The 26,553-nt window shown below is 40.1% G+C and overlaps 1 protein-coding gene across 1 annotated transcript in view; it reads left to right on the plus strand.

Annotated features, from left to right (window-relative positions):
- The window catches only part of LOC126088780 (protein PBDC1), a 73,682-nt gene that overhangs the window by 37,657 nt on the left and 9,472 nt on the right, over positions 1-26,553 (plus strand). The window contains exon 4 of the mRNA XM_049906862.1: positions 7,542-7,682. Within this exon, the coding sequence (XP_049762819.1) occupies positions 7,542-7,682 (141 nt within the window). The remainder of the gene's footprint in view (positions 1-7,541; positions 7,683-26,553) is intronic.

A 26,553-nucleotide genomic window follows, 5' to 3' on the forward strand; every position in this document is an offset into this window, starting at 1 on the left:
GATGGGTAGATTGTGTAACAAATGAGTAGGTACTGAATAGAACTGGTGAGAAGCTCAGTAATATTCTTCAGTTTCAAGTGAGCCAGAACTTTTGACTGAAGGATTGGGTTGGTGGGTAGGGCACATTCTGAGATATCGAGGACTCTTCAGTTTAGTATTGAGGGGAAGTGTGGTAAGTAAATATAGTAGAGGGAGACCAAGTTATGTGTACAGTAAGCATGTTCGAATGTATGTGCAGTAATTTTTAAATGGTGAAGAGGCTTGCAGAGGATAGAGTAGCATGGAGAGCTGCATCAAACTAATCATGGGACTGAAGATGATAATGCTGACAATGACATTATTACTTGTCACACAATTGTATAACAATCACTTGTACTTGCCATGCAGCTAACAGAAATTTTAAATCTGTGAATCTAGATGTTCAAATAATTTGTAGAATGAGTGACTAATGAGGTATGTTTTCAATTTTCTTTTGAACTGGTAGGTAGTCCCAATTTCTGGCTTTGTGTTAGACACGAGTTTGTTGAATATTTTATTAGCAGTGTGTGTAACTCCATTCTGAATCCCGACAAGGGACCAAAGTCTACATGAAAATTAAATATGTGCCATGCATCATGACTTGTGTATGCATTGGCTGCCGGCCACAATACAGTTAACAATAGGACAACAGGGGGCAGGCTGCCAATATGGGCAAAATTAAGTTTTTCCCACTGAAGCAGGCAGTGGTTAAAATAGGGTGCCAGCATTGCCTATAAGGGGTTACACTTGTAGACTGCGCTACTTAACAACTCCAAGTAAACTGACACTCGCTGTAGCATGTTGGCAGTGGTAGGTATTTTTAACAAGCATTTCACAAGTGCTGATTAGGTAATCATGAAGGTGTGAAGTGTCAACTAAGAAATTGTTTTAATTGCACTAGAATTCTGTGTTTTGAAATAACATGATGGAGGTAGATTTCCGTTGCAAAGATTTACTGTTCATTACCACAGTATAGCACTGAGGTGGTGTGAAATTTCCTATAGACAACATTGATCATTTTGCAGGACTCTGTCCAAATATCAGACACTTAAAACTGTAATCAACATGTTCATTTTGTGGAACCTGCTCACTGTTGATAACTTGCTATTTGCTGAACCTTTTCACTTTGGCCATAAAGCTGTAAAATAATATGACCAGACACCTGTTTGGATTAGTCAGTTAAATTTTGCAGCCAAACTGTAACAAGAATCAGTGTTCTGTACAACAAAAGCCCTGTGTATTAGTAAAGATTACATGTGCCTGTCCACATTTGTACTTCAAATGTAAAACATCAGGGGCTTAGTTGTCCTCTGCTGCTTGAATTCAGAACACACAGTTTCTAATTGTCCACCCACCTGTGTCTTTTGTAAATATCCCTGTTCAGAAACAGGACTCTCGTTGTAGATTCGTGTTTGTTGATGTTAAGCTGTATGAAACACTCTAGTGAGTAGTGGGATAAGATTCTCAACACTGTCAAATAAACAGTGCCAATCAAGGATGCTAGCAGCTTTTAATTATCGAATCAAATAGCAAAAAAAGCCGTAGAGTGTTAATAAATTATATAGTAAATGTTCAACTACAATGTCACAGTGTGTAACACTTGAAATTTTTGTCCACAAAGTACTTTACATAAATTACAACCACGTATCAAAAGAAGCTTCCTATTTACCCACTCCTCCCTGCATTGCTCACAGAGACTCAGTTCATGAAATACTGCCTCTTACCTACAAACCACACCGTCCAGACGATCTATCTGGGTGCACTTACTTGACTCTTGAAACTCAACTACTTTGCTCAGCCTAAAAGACCTCATTCAGTGTCCATTGTTGGCATGAGCCAAAGCTACACAAAGACCTCTGCATTACATAACACTAAATTTGTTAAAGAATATAGATAATGAAATGAATCTAAGTATAGTTGTGACAGTTTGCCATTTAGGTTTACTCAATAATTGCCAGTAAAATCTGATATATATGAAAGGATGAATTAATGAATGAAAGTTTGTCTGTATCTCATTCCATTCCGTTGCATCATGCTTCACTTAATGCATTCTTTCTCCGTAGTGACTCCCATAACCAAAAAAGTTACAGCCTCTTTCCACTTTAGCATGACAGCTTCATGGGATTCACCGCGAAACTAGTCACTAGATTCATCAGTGAATCAACAATAAAAGCATTGCTGAAAATGAGACTTCCATATCTTTGGCAGGGATTCATCAGTACTATTGATTGTAGTAAAAGAGTTATACTTTGGACATCTGAATTAGCGTCATTCTGGTTCTCAGGTGGGCCATCAGTGAATGCCACTTCAAAGGGTTTTAATCGGTCTGTAATTTCATAACGTAGAAAAAGTATTTTCATGTTACTTGATACTTGATGTACATCCTACAAATTCTGGTATTCTTTTTGTGAACAGATCTAGACAAAATATTAGTCATATTTCAGTTCACCTAAAATAACGTCGTAATTAATTAAAAGAAAACATGATATCTTAAGGTTTCCCCCCATGCATACAGTGATTCTTGGAACACACACACACACACACACACACACACACACACACACACACCAAGAGATATGATTTCAGTTCATTTTGGAGGTTTACATTACATGGTAGGTGGCCAAAGATTTTATAGCTGAGTACCTTCTTCTGTGCCTTACTAAGACTGATTGATGGATGGTGTAAATCATTTCCCCAACTGATATTTTTTTAATTAATTTTACCATTTTTGTCTTTAAACTGTGATTGACTGTTGACAACAAACTTCATAAGGGAGGAAATGTACTGTGGGGTTGTTTTCATTGAGCACAACAGGTTAAAGAGACGTATGTGAGAAATATATAAGAATTGTAAAAGAATGGACACGGAAAATTACAGATCTATATCCCCAACTTTTGTTTGCTAGAGAATCCTCAAACGTATTCTCAGTTTGAATAGAGTAAATTTTCTCGAGACCAAGAAGCTTATGTCCACAAATCAGCAATGTTCTAGAAAGCCTCGCTCACGTGAAACTCAGCTTGCCCTTTTCTCACGTGATATACTGCAAACTATGGAAGAATGGCAGCAAGCAGATTCCATATTTCTAGATTTCCAGACAGCATGTGACACAGTGCAAGGTGTTAATGAAGGTATGAACATGTGGAATAGGTCCACAGATATATGGCTGGCTTGAAGACTAATTAACTTCTAGATTCCAATATGTTGTCCTCGATGGCGAGTGTCGATCAGAGACCAGGGTATCATCAGGAGTGCCCCAAGGAATGTGATATGACTGCTGCTGTTTTCTGTATACATAAATGATTTGGTGGACAGGGTGGGCAGCAGTTGTTTGCTAATGATGCTGTGGTGTGCAATGTATTGTTGAAGGTGAGTTATTGTGGGAGGATACAAGAAGAACCAGACAAAATTTTTAGTTGATACAATGAATGACAGCTAACTCTAAATCTATAAAAATGTAAATTAATGCTGATGTGTAGGAAAAACAAACTCATAATGTTCGAAATCAGAATTAGTAGTGTCCTGTTTGACACAATAACGTTGTTTATAAATATTTGAGCATAACATTGCAAAGTTATGTGAAATGGAACAAGCAGGTGAGGACTTTGGTAGGGAAGGCAAATGGTTGACTGCAGTTTATTGGGTGAATTTCGGAAAGTGTGGCTCATCTCTAAAGGAGGTCGCATATAGGTGGCATGTGTGACCTTTTCTTGAGTACTGCTAAAGTGTTTATCTGTACCAGGTCAGATTAAAGGGAGACATCAAAGCAATTCAGAGACAGGCTGTTAAATTTCTTACCAGTAAATTCAAAGAATACATGAGTGTTGGAGAGGCGATTCAGGAGCTGAGGTAGGAGTCCCTGGAGGGAAGGTGGTGATTTCGAGGAAGACTATTGAGAAAATTTAGAAAATCAGCATTTGAAGCTAACTGCCCAAGAATTCTACTGGTGCCAACATACATTGCTCATAAGAACCATATAGGTAAGACACAAGAAATTAGGCCTCATAGAGAGGCATATAGACAGTCATTTTTCCTCGCTCTATTTGCAAGTGGAACAGGAAAGGAAATGTCTATTAGTGGTACAGAGTACCCTCTTCTGTGCACCGTACAGTGGCTTGTGGAGTATCTTAGTAGGTGCTTATGTGCTTCTTTGCAATGAACACCTTATTCCCAATGTTGAGTTGGCCCAAAATGTGATGTGATGAAACATTAGTGAATAAAAATGGGATAAGAAAGTCAACCTTTTTAAATTTTCATCTTGAAAATCTGATATTATTGGTAATGCAAAAGTACAGAGCTAAGATATTTAAGATGATCTGGACATTACTCACAGTTGAGGGTATTGACAGCATAAACACCTAAGAATTTAAAGTATTGTTTTTTTATTGATTTACCCTCCAGTGTTACTTCTAATGGTGTGATCATCCCTTGTGTGTACCCCAGAATTACATGTATTGTGTTTTATCTACATTCAGTGATGTCCATTTGCAGAGGACGAGTTATTAATTATCAAGAAATTATTATTTATTTTTTCAAATGTTGAAGTTACTCCATTAGGCTTGATTACAATACTTGTTGACAGCTCGCTTATGTTGTGTGGACTATCTGTTCAACATGTTATCTGATGATGGCCTAAGAAGCTGAAAGCCGGTTCGTGATGAACTAATAAATATTATTGTGGAACATTAATATATTGTATTGAGGCTATTAATATGAAGATGTATTGAATGAAGATGCTTACCATAAACTAATGACCCAACGCTGAGAACAATAAACATGACCACTGAACTTGATAAGCGTTCATCGGGGGAAGAAAGTGCGGTAAAGAATATTCTCCCACAGGCACGAATACCATCTACTGTTCTTGTTCTACAGAAGATCCACGAGAACTGGATGCCCTTATGACTCATTCTATCCACCATTGGTTTACTGAAATACAAACTGGCAAAGTACTTGGCAAGACCCCTCTTCACATATGGGTTACTTTGCACAGTCTTTTTAGAACTGAGCCGAGTTCACAAGTTGAATAACTGTCTTTGATTTATTGAGGGTGACATGTAAGTTTTGATGTGGTTGTGTGTTCATGAATGTGCCTATCAGACATCAATATGTTTTGAGTTATTTGAACACACTTTCAGATCTTATTTTTTATACAGTGGCCAGTATTATGATCAGATCAATGGTGTTACAATGGGAAGCCCATTTTTGGCCACGATCCCAAACCTCTTCCTGGAGAAGTTAGAGGATATTGCCCGAGATGTGGCCCCATTAAAGACTAGTTGTTTGTTTCATTATGTTGATAGTACCTGGAACAACCATTTCATTATGGAAAGAGTAGATGATTACACTTTGGCCTTCCTTGATGTCCTCATCTATCGCAAATGCAATGGATGCTTTGTCCACAGCATATACAGAAAACCAGTGCGCACTTATCTGTACCTACCTGCCATCAGACATTGCCTGGAACAGGAACACAGTGTGATATGAACATTGGTACATTTTGCAATAACACCATCAGACCCCAGTAATTTGCTGCATGTTGAGGCACTTCAGAGAAAAATGGTACTGTGACTGCCTGATAAATGAAGTGATCTCAAACAAGAATTGCAGTAAAACCACTGATGAGGAACAGTAAAATAAGTTTGTATTTCTACTGGTGTTCTTTGGCTCCATGTTAGATAAGCAGTGTGCAGAAAGGACACAAAATTAAATCTGTCTTCAGACCTTTGTCAGAAGCCTGGCAGTTCTCAGGATGTACAGACTACCCTGAGTTTGTGGGCAGTGTTATGTCAGACAGGTTGCACTGTAGAGCAATGCAGGAAAGAGCAGGAGAGGTTTTATTGCCTACAATACTTCAAAAAAATCTGCTTTAGCTGAGCATGCTGTAGAAAACAGTCATCAGGTGAAATTTGATGACACCTCTGTCATGGCTCTCACTAAAAATTTCAGGAATTAAAGAAGCCATTGAAATAAAAATCATTGAAAACTTTCTTAATAGAAGCAGTGGCCTGCATTCCAGAATCTAGTGATTGCAGGACTGCAGTGGCCACATTGAACACCGTCAACATATGCTGATATATGGTGATACCATGGGCCCTCGTGATGTCACGGCTGGCAGGTAAGGGTGTTCGAGCAGTCATTCCACTTGACAATGGCCAAGGGATACTTGGTGTAAAGCTTATGGCATTTTAACCACTTAATGTGGCTGGAAGACTGAGAAAATTTTACTCGGTGCTACTGCCACTTGTCTGTGCATTCTTAAACTAAATTTGTAGATTTCTTTTCTCATTATCTTCCAGGAAGCTTACCTTCAGTCAGTCACCAACTCAAAAGTGCTTCCGAAACTGTCTTAGTGTGGCCAAGTGACCACTTCACACCACCAGATTGTGAAATTCTTTACCAGGTTGATTTCTTGGCACCTGAAAGTTTACCATGACAAAAGTTTGACAAGCAAATGTATACTTTATCAGAAAGTAAGCTACAACCAATACAAATTTCTCAAACAGCCAAGTGCAGCACTTAAGTGAGACCAAGTCTTAAAAATTTGTGTGAAAAGTTTTGAATTGAAAATGAAATTACATACTTAGGAAAGAAGTAATCATCATTTTAATTTCACAATGACAGGTTAGAGGAATTTGAAGTGTTTTGAAACAGTATTATTTCTTCGTGTTTCTTTATTAAAATATTCACTACTTGTGAATTTATATTGAACTTTGTTTGCTAGTTGCAATTTACACACGTCCTTTTTTTTAGAAGAAAAATGAGCTTTCTGTCTTCCATCTGTTTGGAAGTGTGCAGTAGGTACAGTGTTTAGCCTTACCATACCTGGGGGTGTAGATGCCTATAAAATCTTTTGCAGCCAGACATTTGTATGCACAAAAAAATCTTGAGAAATGTCACAGCAACAGTATCTTGTTTGGGAAAAGTATCTCCAGTTTCAGTTGTTGCTAATTTATGTTATTGATTAAGGTAATTATTTCTTAAAATCTTCTTGTATGAAAGTGGATTGTAATATGTGGCTATGTTTGTATTTTTAGTACTACCCTTAACTGATTTTCTTGTATTGTTTACAATTCCCTCTGTCTTAAATGAGCACTGAATGTGTAGAACGTTTGCCTCTTTACTGAAATTAGAATAAAACTTAAAAATCAGTTTAGATTTAGAAAATATTTCTTTCAACTTACTCTTCCTCTCAACGCAGACATCTCCAATATATTCTTACTAATTATTGTTCTGAGGTGATACAATTAACAGTTCATGTTCCTAGAACAAGGTCACCTAATGAATTTGCAGATGAAATAATTTTTCTATAAAATAATTCGTGCTTGTATTGTTAAAGACATCTGTAGCTTGCTAGTTGTAGTCACTTACTGTTCAAAGAGTAATGTTACTTTCTCCTGTGGTATTTGTTCTCCTAAATTATGTTAAGAATATCTGATTTAACTTGAACAGGAATGATAAAAGTTGTTACACATACAAGCATTAATGCTACACAATGTTAATCTTTCAACAATTTTACTTTTCAGATTTTATGTTCAGTAGATCCAAAGCTTTTGAGACTGACACCCCATGATGACATGATTTACAAAATTTTCCGTGAGGAGTTTCCAGATATGAAAGTGGATATGCTGGTAGAGGATGAATTAAAAAGTGCGCAAGGAAAGGAGGTAAACAGTTTAAAAAAGTATTGTCTATTTCTTATCATTGTGAATTGTTTACATCTTTTATTTCTCTATGCTGGATGCTGTTTCATGGCATACTTGTTATAGAATTGGGTGTCCACCTGTTTTACCTCTGAAATAATTTAACTAACACAATGCCGCTATCACATAATGGAAAGTCCAGGTTGGATTACCTATAATATTAGGAAAAGGACAGATTGCTACTCACCATGAAGATGACACCTTGAGTTGCAGATAGGCACATACACATATAGGCAGCTGTTATGTTGAAGGAAGGCAACAGTCTGGAGTGGGGTAGGGAGGGGAGAGGAATAGCAGGGTCCATGACAAGTCTTTCGATGCCTGTTACGTGCATATATCATACATAAAATGCGAAAATGCAAGGGGTATCCTATATGTAACTTTTACAGCTTAAAACATTATTTCCCACATTTTACACTCATTTATTTATTTTTTTGTTAGTTCCTTGTAAAGTGTAAAGGTGGGATTTCACTGTACTTTCAGATGAATTTGGAGAAACACACAACTATTTTTTGACACCAAAAAATACTTCTATCAGGAAAGCAATTTCTCCACAGGGCAGTTGATGGTCGAGTTAAAATTCCTCTCTACAGGAAGAGAGTACAAGGATCTAGAATTTTCTACTGCAATTAACAAAACAAGCCATTAAAATAAAGTGTGTTATGTTCAGCTGCATGTTGTGCCATGGGGTCATCTACTTTGCTCTTGGCCACTGTTTGATGGTGGACTGCTGGTTGGCAGTCATAAAAAGCTGTGCAGTGATTGTGGCATAGCTGGATGCTGGCCCATGATGGGGTAGGATAGACCTGTGACAGGACTGGAATAGGAAGTGCTGGGTGGGTGGATTGGTTTTGCACATGGGTCTTCCATGGGGATACGATTCTTGTGGCAAGGGGTTGGGATTGGGAGTGGCGTCGGGATGGACTAGGATGTTGTGTAGGTTGTGTGGGCGATGGGAGACTGCTTTAGGAGGGGTGGAAAGTATCTCAGTAGGATGCCCTTCATTTCAGGGCATGAAAATAGGAAATCAAAGCCCTGGACGAAGGACATGGTTCAGTTGTTCCATTCTGGAATGGTAGTGGGTGATGAAGGGGACACTTCTTTTGTGGCTGATTCTTGGGGGAGGGGAGGGGAGGGGAGGAGGATTCACTGTGTGAAGGGAAATGGCACGGGGGAGATCAGTTTGTGGACTAGGTCTGGGAGGATAGTACCTGTCCATGAAGACATTGGTGAGGCCCCCAGTATACTGAGCAAGGGAGTTCTTTTCATTGCAGATACACCATCCCCGACTGACCAGGCTCTGTGGGAGGGATTTTTTGGTGTGAAAGGGATGACAGCTGTCAAAATCCACCTCCTGTTTTTGGTTGGTGGGTGTAATACGAACAGAGGTGCAGTTGGAACCATCAGAGAGGTGGTCAACATCTAGGAAAGTGGCACACTGTGTTGAAGAGCATCATGTCAAGCAAATGGGACAGAAGGTGTTAAGAGATTGCGAAGGAATAAACGTGGGGTGTCTTGCCCCCGAGTCCAGATCATGAAGATAGTATCAGTGAACCCGAACCAGACTTTTGGTGTTTTGGGAGGCTAGGAATGTCTCCTGTAGATGGCCAATAAAAAGATTGGCATAAGAGGGAGCCAGTGGATGCCCATGCCTGTACTGCAGATTTGTGTATATACTTTCCCTTCAAATGAGAAGTAGTTGTGGGTTAGGATAAAGTTAGTAAGGTGTATGAGGCATGAGTAGTGGGTTTGGAGTCTGAAGGAAGTTGGGAAAGGTAATGTTCAATAGAGGTAAGACCACGGGCATGAGGGATGTTTGTGTATAGGGAGGTGACGTCAACAGTGTCGAGTACGGATCCAGGAGGCAAAGGGGTAGGGATGTTGGAGAGTTGGTGAAGGAAGTGAGTGATGGCTTTGACGTGATAGACTTGGTTACGGGCAATTTGTTGGAGATATTGGTCAATGAGAGCTGAAATTCTTTCAGTGGGGGCACACTAACCAGCCACAATGGGATGTCCAGTATTGTTGTGTTTGTGGATTTTGGAGAACATGTAGAAGGTGGATGTGTGGGGTGTTGTAGGGGTAAGGAGGGAAATGGATTCAGGGGTGTGTCCCAGGTAGGGCCTAAGTCTTTAAGTAGGGACTGGAGTTCGTGTTGGACTTTTGGACTGGGATCACTCTGGCAGACTTTATAGGTGGAGGGGATCGATAATTGACAGTGTGGTTAAATTTGAGTATAGGGCTAAAAGTGAGGCCTTTGGATAGGACTGAAACTTCTGTGGAGCTGAGAGTATTGGTGGAAAGATTAACAACAGTGTGACAGGAATGTTTTGGCTCTGGATGTGGTGGAGAGTTTGTAGAGAGTTTTGGGGTATGTGGAAAGCTGATAATATCAGCTAGGCAGGTTTTAGCTGCTTTAAGAGGTGCACAAAGAGGAAAATTGTTGGTACGAAGGGGTTGGATAGTGGTGCCCCAAGGTGGCAGTAGGATGTCAGCAGATTGGATAACTCATGGAGGTGGTGTCTGGAAAGCTCCTGCAGGTGCTGGAGAGTGAAGGATTCAATTTCAGTGATGTGTTGTGTGGAGTAGGGACTGGAGAGCAGTAGTACCGTAGTACCTTAACAGAGGGAGCAGAGGTGCTTCTTGGATGCCTGTGGCATGGTGATGTGTTTTTGCAGTATCTTGTTTGTGAAGGCCAGGGATTGGTGGAATCTGAAGGTGTAGGTCATTGTGGAAGGATGGATGGGATCCAGAGGAAGGAATCTTTACAGTTAGGCTGTTGGGGGGGGGGGGGGATTCCATTGCTAAAGCAGCATTTGAGAAACAGGATGTGGGACTGGATTTTAGCCAGGGAGAGGGATATTTTATTAAACTGGTACAGAAAGATGGAGTAAGGGTCCATTGTGGCTGGAATATTGTAAAGGAAACTGGAATGTCACAGAAATGGGCAAAATAAGTGTTGATGGTTGTTGAGAGGAGCGGGATGAGCAAAAAGGTGCATAAAGATGCGCAAAAATACACAAAGATTCACAGAAATATGGCCCCTCCAGATTGCTGCTTGCATCCGACGTGACAACTGCATTCTAGCCTGAGATGTTGGAGTTGGCAGTCTTGTGTCCATGAGGTGTGTCTGCTTGTTTGTGTGAATGGCGAGTGTATGTCTTTACTGATGAAGGCTGTGGCCAAAAGCTTTATGTAAGTGTCTTTTAATTGAGCCTGTCTTCAACTTGATATGTCTTCATGGTAAGTAGTAGTCTGTCTTTTCCTACAGTGTTAAAAATCACGTCTTTTCCTACAGTGTTAAAAATCACGTTAAGAAGCTGAACCTGTTACAATGTCAATGCTCGTGAGGGACCAACACTCACAGAGTCTGTTTAAGTAGTGAACTGACAATAACAAAGATGTGGACCTCGTATTGTGAAGAGAACCCTAAAAACATTGTCAAATACGGTTACTACAGGAGCATTTTTTGCAAAGGCTTTGGTGCCCCATTTGTTGATACTTGCTTAATATGCTCATCACTCTAAATTCCTACTGAAGTGGAAAAGCGAAGTGCCAAAAAGGAGAGCCTGCAAACCAATCTCAAAGTCTACAGAATGAGAGCTGAGGTGCCCTACACGAAGCTGAAAGAAAATAATGATGCTGAAATAACTCTCGGGTATGACTGTCAGAAGAAACTAGTACCACCAAAGGTAGTTTACCAAGCAGCATATTATTTCTGTCAAACATGCCTTTACAACTTTACAATCTGTCAGGGCTCCTTGGAGGCCCCCAAGAACACACACACACACACACACACACACACACACACGTTTTCACACATTTGGTTGGAACATAGCTATGCCAAAGGATCAAACCAACTAGCATTGATGGTTCACCACAGATTACCTCATCTAAATGTTGATGGAGCGAAAAAACTTCAGTTGGTTTCTGGTGGATGTAGGGGTAATAATGAAAACAGGACGATGATCAGCATGCTATGCCACTGGTCTTTTCTTGAAGCTCCTAGCAGTGCAGAAGAAATCGAACTGTGGTTCCCAGTAGTGAGCCACTCATTCATACCACCTGACAGAGTTTTCAGTAACGTCAAAAACTTTGCAAGTTGAGCATAATTGAAAACCTGTCTTTATACATTCAGCACATTGAGAAATTTGCAACAGTAGTATACCTAGGACAAAATGAATGTCCTGTTCCAAGATTTGAAAGAATATGCAGAAAGCTCAGTTAAAGTTACTGGTAACTTTCCAGATTCAAAAAGCCAACAAAATTGTGGTCATAACAAGTAAAAATAAGATGACTTGTTCAGTTTCTGGAGAGTGCTTCTACAATTTTGAAGCTGGAGAGTGGAGGAGCATTCTGAAGATGGGATAAAGTTCAGCAAAGGAAACAGCCCAACATCAATCACAAGAGGTGTAGAACTTCCATAAGCCAAATTTGATGGAGACGTCGTAAAGCTTTTGGAGCTCCACTTTGGTGAAGACTGGGTGACCAGTAACAAACTCAGATTCTATTCTACACTGAGGTGCTGGATGAGCAGGAAGGCACTCCTAGAGTTGCTCCTGCTGCTGCCAACCCGCAGAACAAGGAGGTAGCTGGAAGCGATGTTGAGCTGGTGGACGTTGTTGTTGAGGGTGATGTCACTTAAAAGCAATTTGCAGCCAGTTTCGTTTTCCAGAACTTTTTGTTGCTGTTTTAACCAAGATGCAACTTTCCACCAATTTTTTCAGTTTTTAAAATTTTGTTGATGTTTTACTAAGATGCAGTTTGGAACTCATTGTATTTTCTGTAATATATTGTGATGTCGAAATATAGATGGTGGTGTTCTATTTTTGACGTTAGATAAGTCAGTTTTTCCCAGTAAAATAATGTCACTTTCGTATTTTTGTATGCAAATTTTGTAGAATTTTCAGACTTCTGTTCAAAATAAAATGTATTCTGTTTACATTCATGATGATTAAATTCTGTTCTCCTGTCATTCCTAATGTATCACTGAGTAGCTGGTTTTGCAACTGAATGTGTGTTTTGTAATTGGATGCAGAAACCAACTCAATATTTCAATTAAGATTTTAATGTATAAAACATAATCAGATTTCAGCTGTTAATACTGAGTAATTAGTTTTTTTACTTACTTTAAAAAAGAAATGAAATCTTTAACTTTAGTAATTTGAATGGGATGGGTTTTTCGTGATTATCTCAGTTTCACTTATCATGCAGTTAGCAGCTTTTGCATCTAGGCTACTCATATACAGTTGAAAACATTTTCAGCATTGCAAAAATGTTTTAAAATTAAAACATTGTTCATAGTACAGCAAGTGCTCATTTGCATTAAAGCAAGTTTTATTTTTACTTTTTATTAACACTAAGTTTAAAGTGTTGCTTTCAGCATCCAGCTCAAGCACAAGAAATTTATTACTTACTGAGTCACTAACTTTCACCTGAAAAAACGATTTACAATCTTGTTATTCAGACCACTATTTTCATGCATAGTTTTGTTCCATTCAAGTCTTTCTTTAATTATTATGTTGACACGATCACACACAAACTTCTCCCCTTCATAGTTCATGTGTATTCCTTGCTGGGTGCATAGATTATGATGCAGTGTACTCACATCCATTATAGCAAAATTTGCATGCTCAGAACAGTTTGTTTTAATATTTGTGATTTCTTTATTGAAGCGCAAGCTATAAATCAAATCATTTCTGAGTCACTACAGCAGTGGCAGTATTTCTTGATTTGTTCTCTTCTAAAAAAATCTGCAGAGCTTCGAAGCAAACATGTGCTTCATTTTTTTGCAACATTGTTTGAGGCCGTTATACATGTAATGGTCATCTTCTTGTATCACTTTCATTCGAACCACAAGGTGCAGAAAGGACATGTCTAACGAAAGCGAAAATGTTTAGGAGCCACAAAAAACTTCACAGTTAATTTGGAACACAAAGTCTGCACATGAAACTTTCCTGCAGCTTTTTCAGTCAAAGTTTTGTCACAGTACTGAAAGGAAAACTAGTTTGATAATGTGACATAAAAGGCAATTACTGTACATTTCATATATTGTACATATGCCCGTTGCACAAAGTGTGACTTCTACAATCATAGGAATTTTAAAAACTGTAATGAAATAAGAAATAAACAGAAAACTGCCAGAAAAACTTTATTAGTATTTTAGATACTACAAAATTGGGAACTGGTAAGAATCTTCAAAAAAGTATGAGAATAGAGCAATAACAGGCAGCTTTTCTTTCCATTTATTGACTCTTTTTCTATGTATATTGTTGGCAGTTTGAAGTGTCACACACAAACTGCTCTGTATCTGGTAGGAATATGTTGTGCAAATTTTTGCAGCTCCTTCACTTGTTCAGTATTGGAACACTACCAGTGACATATGCTTTCTCCAAACTTTTCATGAAGTAGACTTTGTAGGATATTGTAGCATTTAAGAGGATATGTGGGCTTGTTTAATCTGTCAATATACTTATAAGCAACATTCTCCCATTTCATATCTGATTTATATTTGGTATGTTTCAACTTGGACAATTGAAAAGTAATTTTATTTTGCTTAGGAATATCACTTCCTTCTGTCTCATCTGATACACTCATCTTTTTACACTTTACACTTCCTGGGCCACCATTTCCTGAAAGCTAGAATATCATCTACTTTGATGGAGAAATGTCCAGACACACTGCTCTTTTTCATGACCCCACAATATTCTTCCATTGTATATTTTCTGTCACTCCTCCTGATGAGTCATTTAATGGCCCTAAAGTCCATGTCACAGGGTAGAGAGGAGTGTCTGCATTTAGGCAAATAATGGGTTATAGTTTTAAATATTTTTGTTATCAACCATATTGAGTAGAAAACAAACCAGTGCATGATTCGTATTTTGTCCAGGTCATGTCACTGAACAATATTAGATACTGCACATCTTCCTCTTAATGTTTTGTTGAATGTAGTGCAACAAAAAGTTACAAACCTCATCAGAAATTTCCTTGGCGTTTCCTTCATGGTAAACATACATTGTTAGATGGCCAACACTTCCTACTTTACAGAAAGGGAACAACTGTGCTATATATGACTACGGGAACAGTGCGGAAGTCGCGGAAGACATAGAAACTTCGGGGTTATCAATATGGGAAACAGGAACATGGGTAACTGTATACACAACAAACTGTTCCCATAAATGTCTATACATATATATATATTTCAGCACAAAGAAAGATACACGTGTACACTGTACAAGGTACAAAGGCTGACTGGAACGTAAACATGGCGGTTTGTCAGAGCAGTTAGTTCAAAGATCATGTTTTACGTGGTCGATGTGACCTATCGACACCACATGTCCATTCTGCATCTTTCAAGGCCCTAGATGTCGGGGCAAAAGTGTTTGACGGCTTCATAGACTGCCAGAAGTTCTCTGTCATAAGCAGAATATTTCTTCTGTGCTGTAGACAGTTTTTTAGAGAAGAAGTGAGGGGTTGAAACCGTGTCATCTTTGCGTTGCTGTAGTACTGCCCCAACCGCGATGTCGTTGGTGTCCGTAGTGATGAACAACTTGGCAGATGGATCGGGGTGGGCGAGTATGATGGCGTGAGCTAACACTGTCTTTAGAGCCCTGAAGGCCTCTAGCATAGATTCAGTCCAACAGACTGGTTTAAGGCCCAAAGTCTCTTTGCCGGACAGCCGAGTCCTTCAGCGGGGCCTGCACGGTGGTGGCAGAAGGTAGATGTCGGTGGTAGTAATTTATGGTACCCAGGAAACGTCGGAGCTCTTTGTACGTAGCCGGGGTTGGCAATGACATGATAGCCTGCAAGTGAAATTTGGGAGGCTGTATTCCGTCTGTGGAGCTGGTGTAACCCAAATATGTCACAGAAGACTGGCACAATTGTAATTTATCTTTGTTGACCTTGACACTATTGGAGTTCAAGGTCTGGAGGACCTGGGATAAATGATCTTTGTGGTCCTCAGTCGACTTGCTGAAAACAAGGATGTCATCCAGGTATGCAAAGCAGAACTCGAACTGTCGTAAGATTGTATCAATGAAACGTTGCCACATTTGTGCCGCATTGTTTAAGCCGAATGGCATGAAGTTGTATTGGAACAAACCAAGCGGTGTGATGATAGCAGTCTTTGGAATGTCTTCCAGTGCTACAGGAATCAGGTGATAGGCACGTTTACAGTGAATAACACTGAAGATTGTGGCACCTGACAACATATGGGTGAAATCGTTTATGTTCAGCATAGGGTAGGTTCAGCACGTGATGGTACGAGCGTGTAAGCACCTGTAATCACCACAGATTCAAAACAAACCATTGTGTTCGGTGACGAGGTGAATGGGTGAAGACCAGTTGCTGTCCGATGGCTGTAGAATGCCTGCCTGCAGAAGTTCATTAACTTGCTGGCAGGCCGTGCGCAACTTAATGGGATTGAGGCATCTAACCTTGTGCCTAATAGGAGGGCCGGCAGTGGTAATTATCTTGTGTGTCGTTTAGTCAGTGACGGAAGAGACTGAGAACTGCACACGAGGCTGAGTAATGTCCGGACGTGAAGTTTTGGGATGAGTGGGGCGCTATGAGGCGTAACCATTAGCGCGAATGGGAAAAGGCAGCACGAAAGTCACATGCCTATTACATGAGCGCGGCATGCGCTTGTTTGGAGAGGTTGGCTGCACGCGCAGCACGTAGTGGATCTGGGTGCACAGCGACTGTCTGTTGTTAGCTTTACCTTGAGTAACTGGTACGGGCGAGAGAGGCGTTGGCATTGTGCGGGGAACGGCGATGGCTGCTGAATCACATGGTTGGCGCGCGAGAAAGGGGGAATGTTTACCAACACTTGGGGCGGCTGACTGCGCGGTTGGCATGTTCGCATTGCGCACGCAACTGTCATTAGAAGCACTGTTTGAAACACATGGCACTGCACGTAGCGGGTGTGTGGTGGGTGCAGAGATCACTGAACGCGAATTGTCACATGCAGTGAATGTTTTTGAACTAACCTGATGAGTATCCATGCTGGTGCATGCTGATGAAGGTCGAACAGGTGAAGGAACTGTGGATTGCAGTTGCAGAAGTGAGGTACAAGCCACAGTGAGCTCGCCAAAAGTGTGAGCAATGCGTTGTTTCAACTCGTCATTTTGCCAATGGAGTTGTGCTGCTGCGTTGTACTCTGACAGTAAATTAGTGACGCAGGTCACAATTTTGTCCGCGAGGGTGAAGCACTCACGAACCAAATCACATGGCGCGACGGAAATGGATCGACGAGCATAAGTGCCTGAGCATGGTATCCGAGTGTTAGAAGGGTGGTGTAGCACTGAACCTTGGACTATGTTCGGGGAGAGTTTGTAATGGGACAAGAAATCCATACCAAGAAATGGTTCATCAACGTCGGTGATGTAAAAAGTCCACGGGAAACGTAGAGAAGCAGATAGATGCACCGTAACTTTAGCAGAGCCAACAGTTCATAATGTTGATTCGTTGACAGCGTGTAGAAGCGACTTTGTCGGTGAAGAAACAGGAGGAGCCAATGATGTAGGTATGATGGACAAGTCAGCGCCTGTGTGGCCTAGGAAAACAAGCTTCGACGAAATGTCGGTTACGGATAAACGACCACTCGGCTGAGAGGACGAGTGGATGGAGTGCACTGTTTGAGAATGCCTGTGAAGTTCTCCGCAGGACTCGGCATCCTTTTGATCCTGTGATCAGTATATGGGTGCTGGCAAGGGTTCTTGGCCTCATCCCTGAAAATCTTGTGGTACCAACAGTATGGATGAGCCGGATGTGGCAGTGGTGGTGATTGTGACTGTGGAGGAGATTTGTCCTCGCTGATCTGTTCTGAAATGTAAACCGGGACGTATGGTGCATGTGCGATTCTTGAGTGCTCAGAAAGAGGAGAGAGCGAAGGAGTACTGCCCAGTGCTGTACATGGTGTGGAGGCGGAACGAGCCCTGCCTCTGCCCGCAGATGGCGGCGTAGTGCCAACCAGCGGTGAGAGGTGTGCTGGTTGTTTTTGTCGCAGTAGTGCATACAGCTGATCTTCAATGCGAAGGTGAGATCCGATAGACTCGAAGGACTGTGGTAGCAGGTGTATCTGCAGGTCGGTAGGTAACTTGTCAGACCATACTGCCCAAAGGGTAACGTCTGGCATCGTATGTTCACTCACAAGTAGCCGAAGGTAGCGCCAGAGTTGTGTCGGAGTGCAGCCCCCCAGGCGTTCCTCATACAGGATCTTGAATATTAATTCCAGTGGCGAGCAGGTGAGTCGGTCCAATATTGTCTTCTTGGCGAACTTGTATTTTGGCGGTGATGGTGACAAAAGGAGGAGGTGTGTGACGAGACATAGAAATTTAGAGTTGTTGTCGGTCACCTTATGTAATTCAAAAAGGTGCTCCACAAGTGCGGACCATGAAACGGGGTTGTCCTTGTATAAAAGTGGTATTTTCAGCAGATGGTCGGGGGGGGGGGGGGGGTGGCTTCGGCGTATCTTGGAAGGCCTGCTGTCCCGCAGTAGGATAGGCTGTTGTGTAACCCGACACTACTGGTGTGGGCGTGTTACTAGCAAACACGTCCCGAACAATGGCCAGCTGCAATGTCCCTGATGAGTCACAGAAGCACGACGCAGTAGGCACGGTCGGTACCGTGGGAACGAAGCCCGGCGCGGCAGGCACAGACGGTACTGCGGAAGGAGTGAACAACTGTATGGTCAGAATCAGGCCCCCGTGAGTGATTTAGGGGTGGGGTGGGGTTGGGTGGGGTGGGGTGGGGTTGGGTGGGGTGGGGAGGGGACGGGAGGGGAGGGTGGTGTGGTACTTCGTGTGGCAACAGTAAGAGTTTTCTGTGCATATCAGAGGTGCACTTCGTGTAATAGGACCATAAATCACTGGTGAAACCTGCTGGCAGTCACATTGTCGTGGTACAACGTTACTGGATGGCGAAGTGCCGTCGGGTGTGCTCGAACCCACGTGGTCGAGAAACTGGGCCACAGATCTGCGGTTGAGCCTGGCAAACTTGATGTATAAAAATGTCCATTATTAAATTGTGAGGAAGGCAAAACTGGCATGGCTTGATAGCAGTTGACCACGTGTGCGTTTTGCACAAATGGCGGCGTTGCACACGGCACTACTGCAACCGACATTGCGGCACGTAGAGGATCAAGGCACATGTGTGAATTTGGGTCCCTTTGAACACTACATGAGCGATTGATCGATCGTTACACAATTCTGGAAATCGTCAACTTCACCTTTCACATGTTGGCGTGCAGTCCGGTGACACGAAACCTGAGTCCATTGTTTGAGGTAACGGCGTAACATTCGGCTGTTGTAGAGCTGCAAAGTTTGAGTTTAATTTCATTGGAGATTGCAAATCACTGTCCATTAGTGGCGAGACAACCATTGGCAGGGGATTGGAGTAGCCTGGTAGTAGTAGCTGAGCCTTCAAATCCTCATATAAAATGTTGGGTGAGGCAGCCATGGCGTCGAACATAAAACCTGTTGATTCCACACAGCCGGTGCGGAAGTAGTGGAAGGCGTAGAAACTTCGGGGTTACCAATATGGGAAACGGGAATACGGATAACTGTATGCACATTAAACTGTTCCCATAAATGTCTGTACATACATATATTTCAACACAAAGAAAGATACACCTGTACACTGTACGAGGTACAAAGGCTGACTGGAACATTAACATGGCAGCTTGTCAGAGCAGTTAGAGTTCAAAGATAATGCTTTACGTGGTCGATGTGACCTATCAACGCCACATGTCCATTCTGCATCTTTCAAGATAACCAGCACCCTGTGAAATTATGTTCCAGTGGTTATTTGTGTGACATTTCTCCATAGTGCATAGAGTTACAATCCATCTGTTGAGTAGTACAAGCAAAGGAAATTTCAAATTTTGTTAGAGATGCACTTTCTGCATCTTCTAGCATAGTTCAGTTGAAGGTAGGCTTCTACAATATTTTTAATTCCCATTTCTGATTTCAACGTGCTAGTCACTGCTACATCAATTTCGATGTTATTTTTTGCCATTATGTTTTGCCAATTGTGGTATTCATTTCTGATAGTTATTTTTTGGGTACTATATGTTCCTACATTTGTCTTATTTCATTGTTTTTCAGTATTATCAAACAATGGAAAATCCAGGATGGAATGTAACAATATTATTAGAAGGAAAGTTGCCAAAACTGTGATTTCAGTTGCTTGAGACTGTAGTTGTGTGTGTGTGTGTGTGTGTGTGTGTGTGTGTGTGTGTGTGTGTGTGTTGTGTGTGCGCGCGGGCGCGCGTGTATGTGTGTCTTATTGTTGTCGAAGGCCTTAATGGCCAAAAGCTTTCATTGTGAGAGTCTTTTTGTTGTACCTATCTGCGACTCAGCATCTCCGCTGTGTGGTGAGTAGCAACTCTCCTTCTCATAATATTTTTCAGTGTTATGTTGAAGATGAAAATATGCTTACCAGTTATGTCATATTAACTGACATCAAATATCACACTTATTTACATTATTGAAAAGGAAACATTTTTTGACTCATTAAATTAAATCAGTTAGAAAAGATTCAACTGCACACTATTGTAACACTGCCTGCCCCAAAAAAAATAAAAAATAAAAGGAGACTACTTATGCCACTGATCCTGAATACCTTACTATGGTGTGAAAACAGGTGTCTGGGATCTAAATTTGAAAATGAAAGAAACTGCCTTCAGCACATCACCAGACATCTGTCTCTGTCCACATAACGTGCTGGCATGGAAAGTTGGTTTTCCTTTAAATTATGAGGGGCGGATTGTACCCACTCATGTCATCTTACACAGCTTAGACCTGCCTTTCTAAGTACACACAGTAGATTCTTTGTCATATAGGCATTAATAGATTTCATTATCACTGCTTTGGTTGAAAACAAGAACATAGAGATGTGAATACAGACTTAATACATGCTTCTGTTTTCTGTTCCATAAGAGTTCTTAACCTAATTTTAAGGTGCAACCCAGTGTGTTTGTGTTTCGTTTTCTTCAGATTTCCTGGTATTTTTGCACAACAACTTATGCCAAGTATGACACAGATTGGAGAGATCTTTACTGTAGAGCATCTATTGAACTGTGTATTTTTGTTGTCCACACGTATAAATATGAAAGTCACCAAATATGAGATTTTAGCTTTCCTAACATGCAAGTCAGCATTCCACCCACTCCATTTGCTTTCCTCAGCCATCATAGCACAGGACACGTGATATCATGCAAATGTGTTTCCGGCAGCTAAACAGAGCACTGATGATATTTGTTTTAATATCTGTTGAATATTATTGTTGCTATTTCATGAATGAAGTTTATGGAAACAGTTTGACCTCTGGCATAGTCCAGGGACTAGGTTGAGTCTCAATGCATCAGACGCTGTCTTGATTTGTGTGTTGACAAGAGTGCCACTTCTTGTGTGTTTTTCATATTTGTGGTTGCATGTTATTAAAATGTCTCTTTAAGTAACACACTGAATTGAAGATCTCCCGAAGACATGCTGCCCCCTTTTTTTAAGATAGGTTTTGTGAAATTGTTAGGAAGGTTAATGTTAGTGAGTAAAGCTGTTATTGGAATCTAGTGTGATAATGTCACATCTAGATATCTAGTTCTTTGTGTAATATATCAACTGTTATTTTAAGATTACATGCAATTCTCAAAGTTAAGAAGATAGTTAAAATCCAATTTCAGCATTTAATAACTATCATTTACCAATATTAGTAAACTGATAGTCTCAGATTTACAGGAATGGGAAAAATGCCAAATTTTGCAACATTTTGTAAAACTGTGATTTCAAATTTGTTGCTAAAATATTACAGTTTTCACATTATTTTTCACTCTATAAAACTTTAGAGTGTCAAAGAATTTTCGAGAACTCGTTTAACATGTGTGCCATAAGAGGTCTCCTTTATATGTGAATTGCACTTTATTAGAATTCCTGTGATGAATCTCTTTACCACCTGCCTTTCCTACGACTAAATTAGTCATCAGTTAACCTTAAAATAAGTCTTGGAAGATGCACCAGGCTGTATTATAAACTTTCATCCACCTCATGATCTTTCTTTTGTAACCCCGTAAAGTAGCATGCATGGGGGCTGTGATGACATGTAAGACACTTTCCTACTATGCTTCTGTATCAGTTCTTTTTGTGAAGTTCTGTTGCTATCCAATGACCTCATGTCTCCAATAGCTTATATCTGTGTTACCTTTCCTCCATCAGTTGTGGTTCTTCAGTCTGCTAGGTGGCAAGGTGAATGTGAAATTAGCTACATGTGATATGGTGTGGTATTTCAGATAAATAACAGAGGTTTCCTTATGTATTTATGACTTCCTAAAAGTGTAAAAATATAACTTGAGTCATCATGGTTTATTTACTGGTCAGTGCTACAGTCCTTGTAGAACCTTGACCTCTTTCATTACCTGCCTCCATTCTTGTCTGCCATTGCTTTCCTTCTCAATTCCTGACTCCCATTGCTTTGAGGTCCTCTTCCATGTCTTCAAGCTATTTTTTTCTGAATCTTCTCTTTTCCATTCAGGCATTGCTATAAGCATTTTCTTAATACTCAGAGTTTCTGACATTCTCTGTAGATGATCAGCCAATGTTGTTTTACCTCACTTGCTTTTCATTACAATATTCACCTGTCTAAAAAGTGTTCCTAGTTCTGCATTTTTCCTTGTTTTCTAATTTTCTTCCTCTTTCACTGCCTCAATATTATTCTGAAAATCCCCTATCTCAATAACCAGCCTTCTTCCTTTGTAGTCATTACCTGGTCTTCCAATCCATAAATTTCTGTATGTCTTAATATAGTTAAACATATTTTGATTTTTATATTCTTACTAACGTTCGTGGACTTAAATATATTCTACAAGGAATAATAGCAACAGTTTACACTTGTTATTTCCTGAATTTCTACGGCTGCCCTATTATCTTCTTCTGGGGGATCAAACCTAGACATCTAAACTCTTCCACTCTTCAATATTCTTTCCCATTTTTGTTGATTGAAGTCCCTCCTCTATCCCTACCATGTTCTCTAATTATCATATATATTGTGTTGCTTATATGCACTTCCAGTCCAAATTTCTGCATTGCTGCTTCCAATGCTGCATAATTATCTTTCAAAGCTCTGACATTCCTTTCAATTAATGCTACACAGTGTATGCCACCACCCGGGGCCCTATTCTATAAGATTCGGAGACCTGTTACTGATCGATCTGTCCACCAATTTTTTTACAACTGTACCAAGAGGTGGTTAGTTTTCGGTATTGTCACTCATTTGGTTTGGTGTGATTCATTTGCAACTAGAACTTGTTATTTTAGAAATATTTAGTGGTTTTAGTTTCAGATTTAATGATTGTTTTGTTTTACTGAAGAATCACGAGGAAGCATCTCAGTGGAAAGTGAATTCAAAGTAGACTTTGTTCCTGTGTTAGATATATGGCTTGTATTGTTATTGTGAATGATTATAACACAAAAAGTCAATATTCTCACAAAGTACCTGTTTGGACACCTGTGATCCCGGTTGTTTTTCGTGCCCTAAAGCAAAACAAATCAAACCAAAATACCTGTTATTTTCATGTATTTAAGAGTTTAAAAATCATTAAATTTTAAAACATCAGCTCTGTTTATGTATATTACAGGAGTATTCGCTGAAATTACTAGTGACTTTGCATACTTTTTCCTGCAAGTGGTTTAGTTATTATTTGTTGAAGTGCATTTACAACTTTTAAGTAACAATGGAACAGAATTTTTTGAAGCCTGATAGTGGAAACTATCCAAAATTTCATGCATTAATGGCTTGCGCTCGCATTGTTCTTAAACGAAATCAGCCTGCATCCCTCTATTTAAACACTGGAGAAACAGAGTGCATGATGAGAAGTGATTTTCACGCCGAAGTGAATAAGGCAAGAGACCCTCATGGAAAAGGTCGTTGGTTTGCATCCCGCTGGGTGCAAAAATTTTTTTTTTTTTTCCTCTTCATGTTTGTAACACATTCTGAGACTTTGTTATTCTTGAAGTTAAGTATTTTTCTACAATATTTATTGTTATTTAAGTGTAAGAGTGTGCTTTCTCAGTTTCAATTTTGTTACTTCCGTACATTTAAAAAATGAAAGATGAAATTGCTGCAGATAAAACTGCTGTGCATGAAACAACTGGCAGTGGCATTTATATTTTTTTCTTGTTCAAATAATTCATCATTTTTTCAGAATATGTAATGGTTTACGAGTGTGTGGTTTTACAGGAATCTAAGAGCACAACTTGAATTTCTGTGAATGAAACTAGCGGCAGTCTTCTTTACACTCTTGCTTGTCCAAGTATTTATCTGTGGTCAAATCCTTAACAAGAGTAGACAGAGATGAAAGATCCCTGCCATAATATTTTTAGACTGTACCACCATAAGTGAAACATTTTGATTGATCAGCTGCATGTCATACACTTAAACAAAATTCAGTAGCTGCATTTGCCATACTCTCTCGAAAAGGTGTGTGTGTGTCTAGCGGTTGCTTCAACAGGAAAGAGGGAAGGAGAGAGAAAGACCAAAGGATGTGGGTTTTAAGGGAGAGGGTAAGGAGTCATTCCAATTCCAGGAGCGGAAAGACTTACCTTAGGGGGAAAAAAAGGACAGGTATACACTCGCGCGCACACACACACATATCCATCCGCACATACACAGACACAAGCAGTCATTTGTAAAGTCCAGCACTTTCGTTTGGTAAGTCACATCATCTTTGTTTTTAGATATATTTTTCCCACGTGGAATGTTGTGTGTATGTTTGTGTTTGTTTATATAGGGAAATTGGCTACTTCATCGTTTGGGTCTATGGAGAGAGTTACAACCACGTTCTATGTGTCTGATTATTCTTTGACACAATCTGAAACAAGTTTTTGGGTGTTTTACAGATATGTATGTACAATGTGGTGCTACACACAATTCCTAATTAATTTTCTGAAATGTAAAATTCAAAACAAAATGTCAATGTGAATGAGAATAATATGATATAATATCAACAATGTAGCAAAAGACAGATTGCTGCTTGCTATAAAGAAGACAGGCACAATTAAGATGCTTACATATATCTCTCGGCCAGAGCCTTCATCAGTAAAAGGGAGAGAGACACCATTCACACACATACAAGCAAGCACACCTCAAGCACAAATGACCGCTGACTCTAGACCTGAGATACTGGAGTTGGCAGTCGTGTGAATAGTGTGTGTGTGTGTGTGTGTGTGTGTGTGTGTGTGTTTTTCTGATGAAGGCTGTGGCTGAAAGTTACATGTGTCATTTAATTGTGCCTGTCTGCAACTTGACGTATCTTCTTTACAGTAAGTAGCAATCTGTCTTTTCCTACATTGATGATATTCCTACTTGAAGTTTCCATTGTTTGAAATGTCATAATATGGCATTTACAACAATTTTCAGAACATAGTCAAATGCCCCATCATTATTTTGCATGCATCAGGATGTGAATCTACTAACCTCATTTTCTTCTTGTTGTTCTGTACTGCAAAGAATAGCGTGTCTGTGTCAGTTGCTAGGCACTTCAGTTTCGTGGCACTGTAGCGTGCATGTGCAGATCAGAGGACACTTGCTTTTGATTGGCTGGTCCAAGGAGAATCAACAACAGCACCTCGTTTTGCTAGAACCATGTGGCATCACTTTCAAAATGCTTACAGAATAACATGGGGGCTCTCCTTTGATAACCAGGCTGCTAGGTGTGCTTACCTACTGAACTGATCAGCAGACTGGCCAAGAAATACAGAATAGGTCCCCTGGACCTTCCACTTAAATATTGTTCCTCATGGGTTTGTTGGCATTTGTCAAATTACCTTCTCTAGAACAAAATTAAAGAGTAATGCATAGATCGTATTTCCCTGACGCAACTCCCTCCAGCTCCCACCTTACAAAGAGCTCTCCTGACAATTCTTGTTGTGTTCTGACACTGCAAACGGTTGCTTTTAGTGTCATTTCCATCTCACTAATTTTAGTGGGCTTGTAAAATGTTTCATACATTTGAGAATCATCTTCTCTTTCAGGCTGTTGTATGCATGTTTAAAATCAACATTAACTGATGCAGTTGCTTGTCGTACTCATAATATTTCTGTAGGACTTTTCTCAGTAAAAATATCTGGTCTATTGTGGATGTATTTCTCCCAAAACCATTCTGATAATCTCCCACTATTTTGTTCTAGCTGAGAGACTAAAATCTTACTAAAACGTCTTATACATTGTATCTAAGAGAGTAATCCTGTGTTAATTGCTGTGTTTTGACTTACCATCTTTTTTGTGTAATAGGCAGATTCCCACACTCCAGTCCTTAGGCATTTCTTCCTTTATCCATATTTCCTGTGTTACTTCATTAATAGTCATGTCCATCTTCTTTCTCCCAAATTTACTGAGACTGGTAGTTACACTTCTTGCTCCTCCACTTCTACTTCCAATTGCAAATCTGTTCTTCCTCTTCCTCATTCAAGGGCTATCTCAGCTTCGTCTCCCATTTCCATCGACTAACTCAGTAAAATATTCTTGCTGTCTTCCCAAAGCTTTATTTTTATCTCCAACTAAGTTTCTGTCTGTATTCTTATGAAAGATTGCTCTCAACTGGCATCCTCTCTTCAATTCTCTAGATCTTTCAGAGAACTTTTGTACGTCATTATTGTTCCTCATTTTTGTCCAACTGCTGTAGCTTCCTCTTTCTGTACTGCCTTTTCTTCATTGTAGATAACTTATTCGCTGTTTCCCTCTTCTGTCTGTACTTTTCCACTGTTAGTGTTATTTTCTCTTGCAGTATTCTTTGCCTCACTTCATTTCTCTCTTGATTTACTGGTGATTACTTCTTGTTGAACTG

This window comes from Schistocerca cancellata, chromosome 1, assembly GCF_023864275.1.
Source record: "Schistocerca cancellata isolate TAMUIC-IGC-003103 chromosome 1, iqSchCanc2.1, whole genome shotgun sequence".
NCBI classification, from domain to species: Eukaryota; Metazoa; Arthropoda; class Insecta; order Orthoptera; family Acrididae; genus Schistocerca; species Schistocerca cancellata.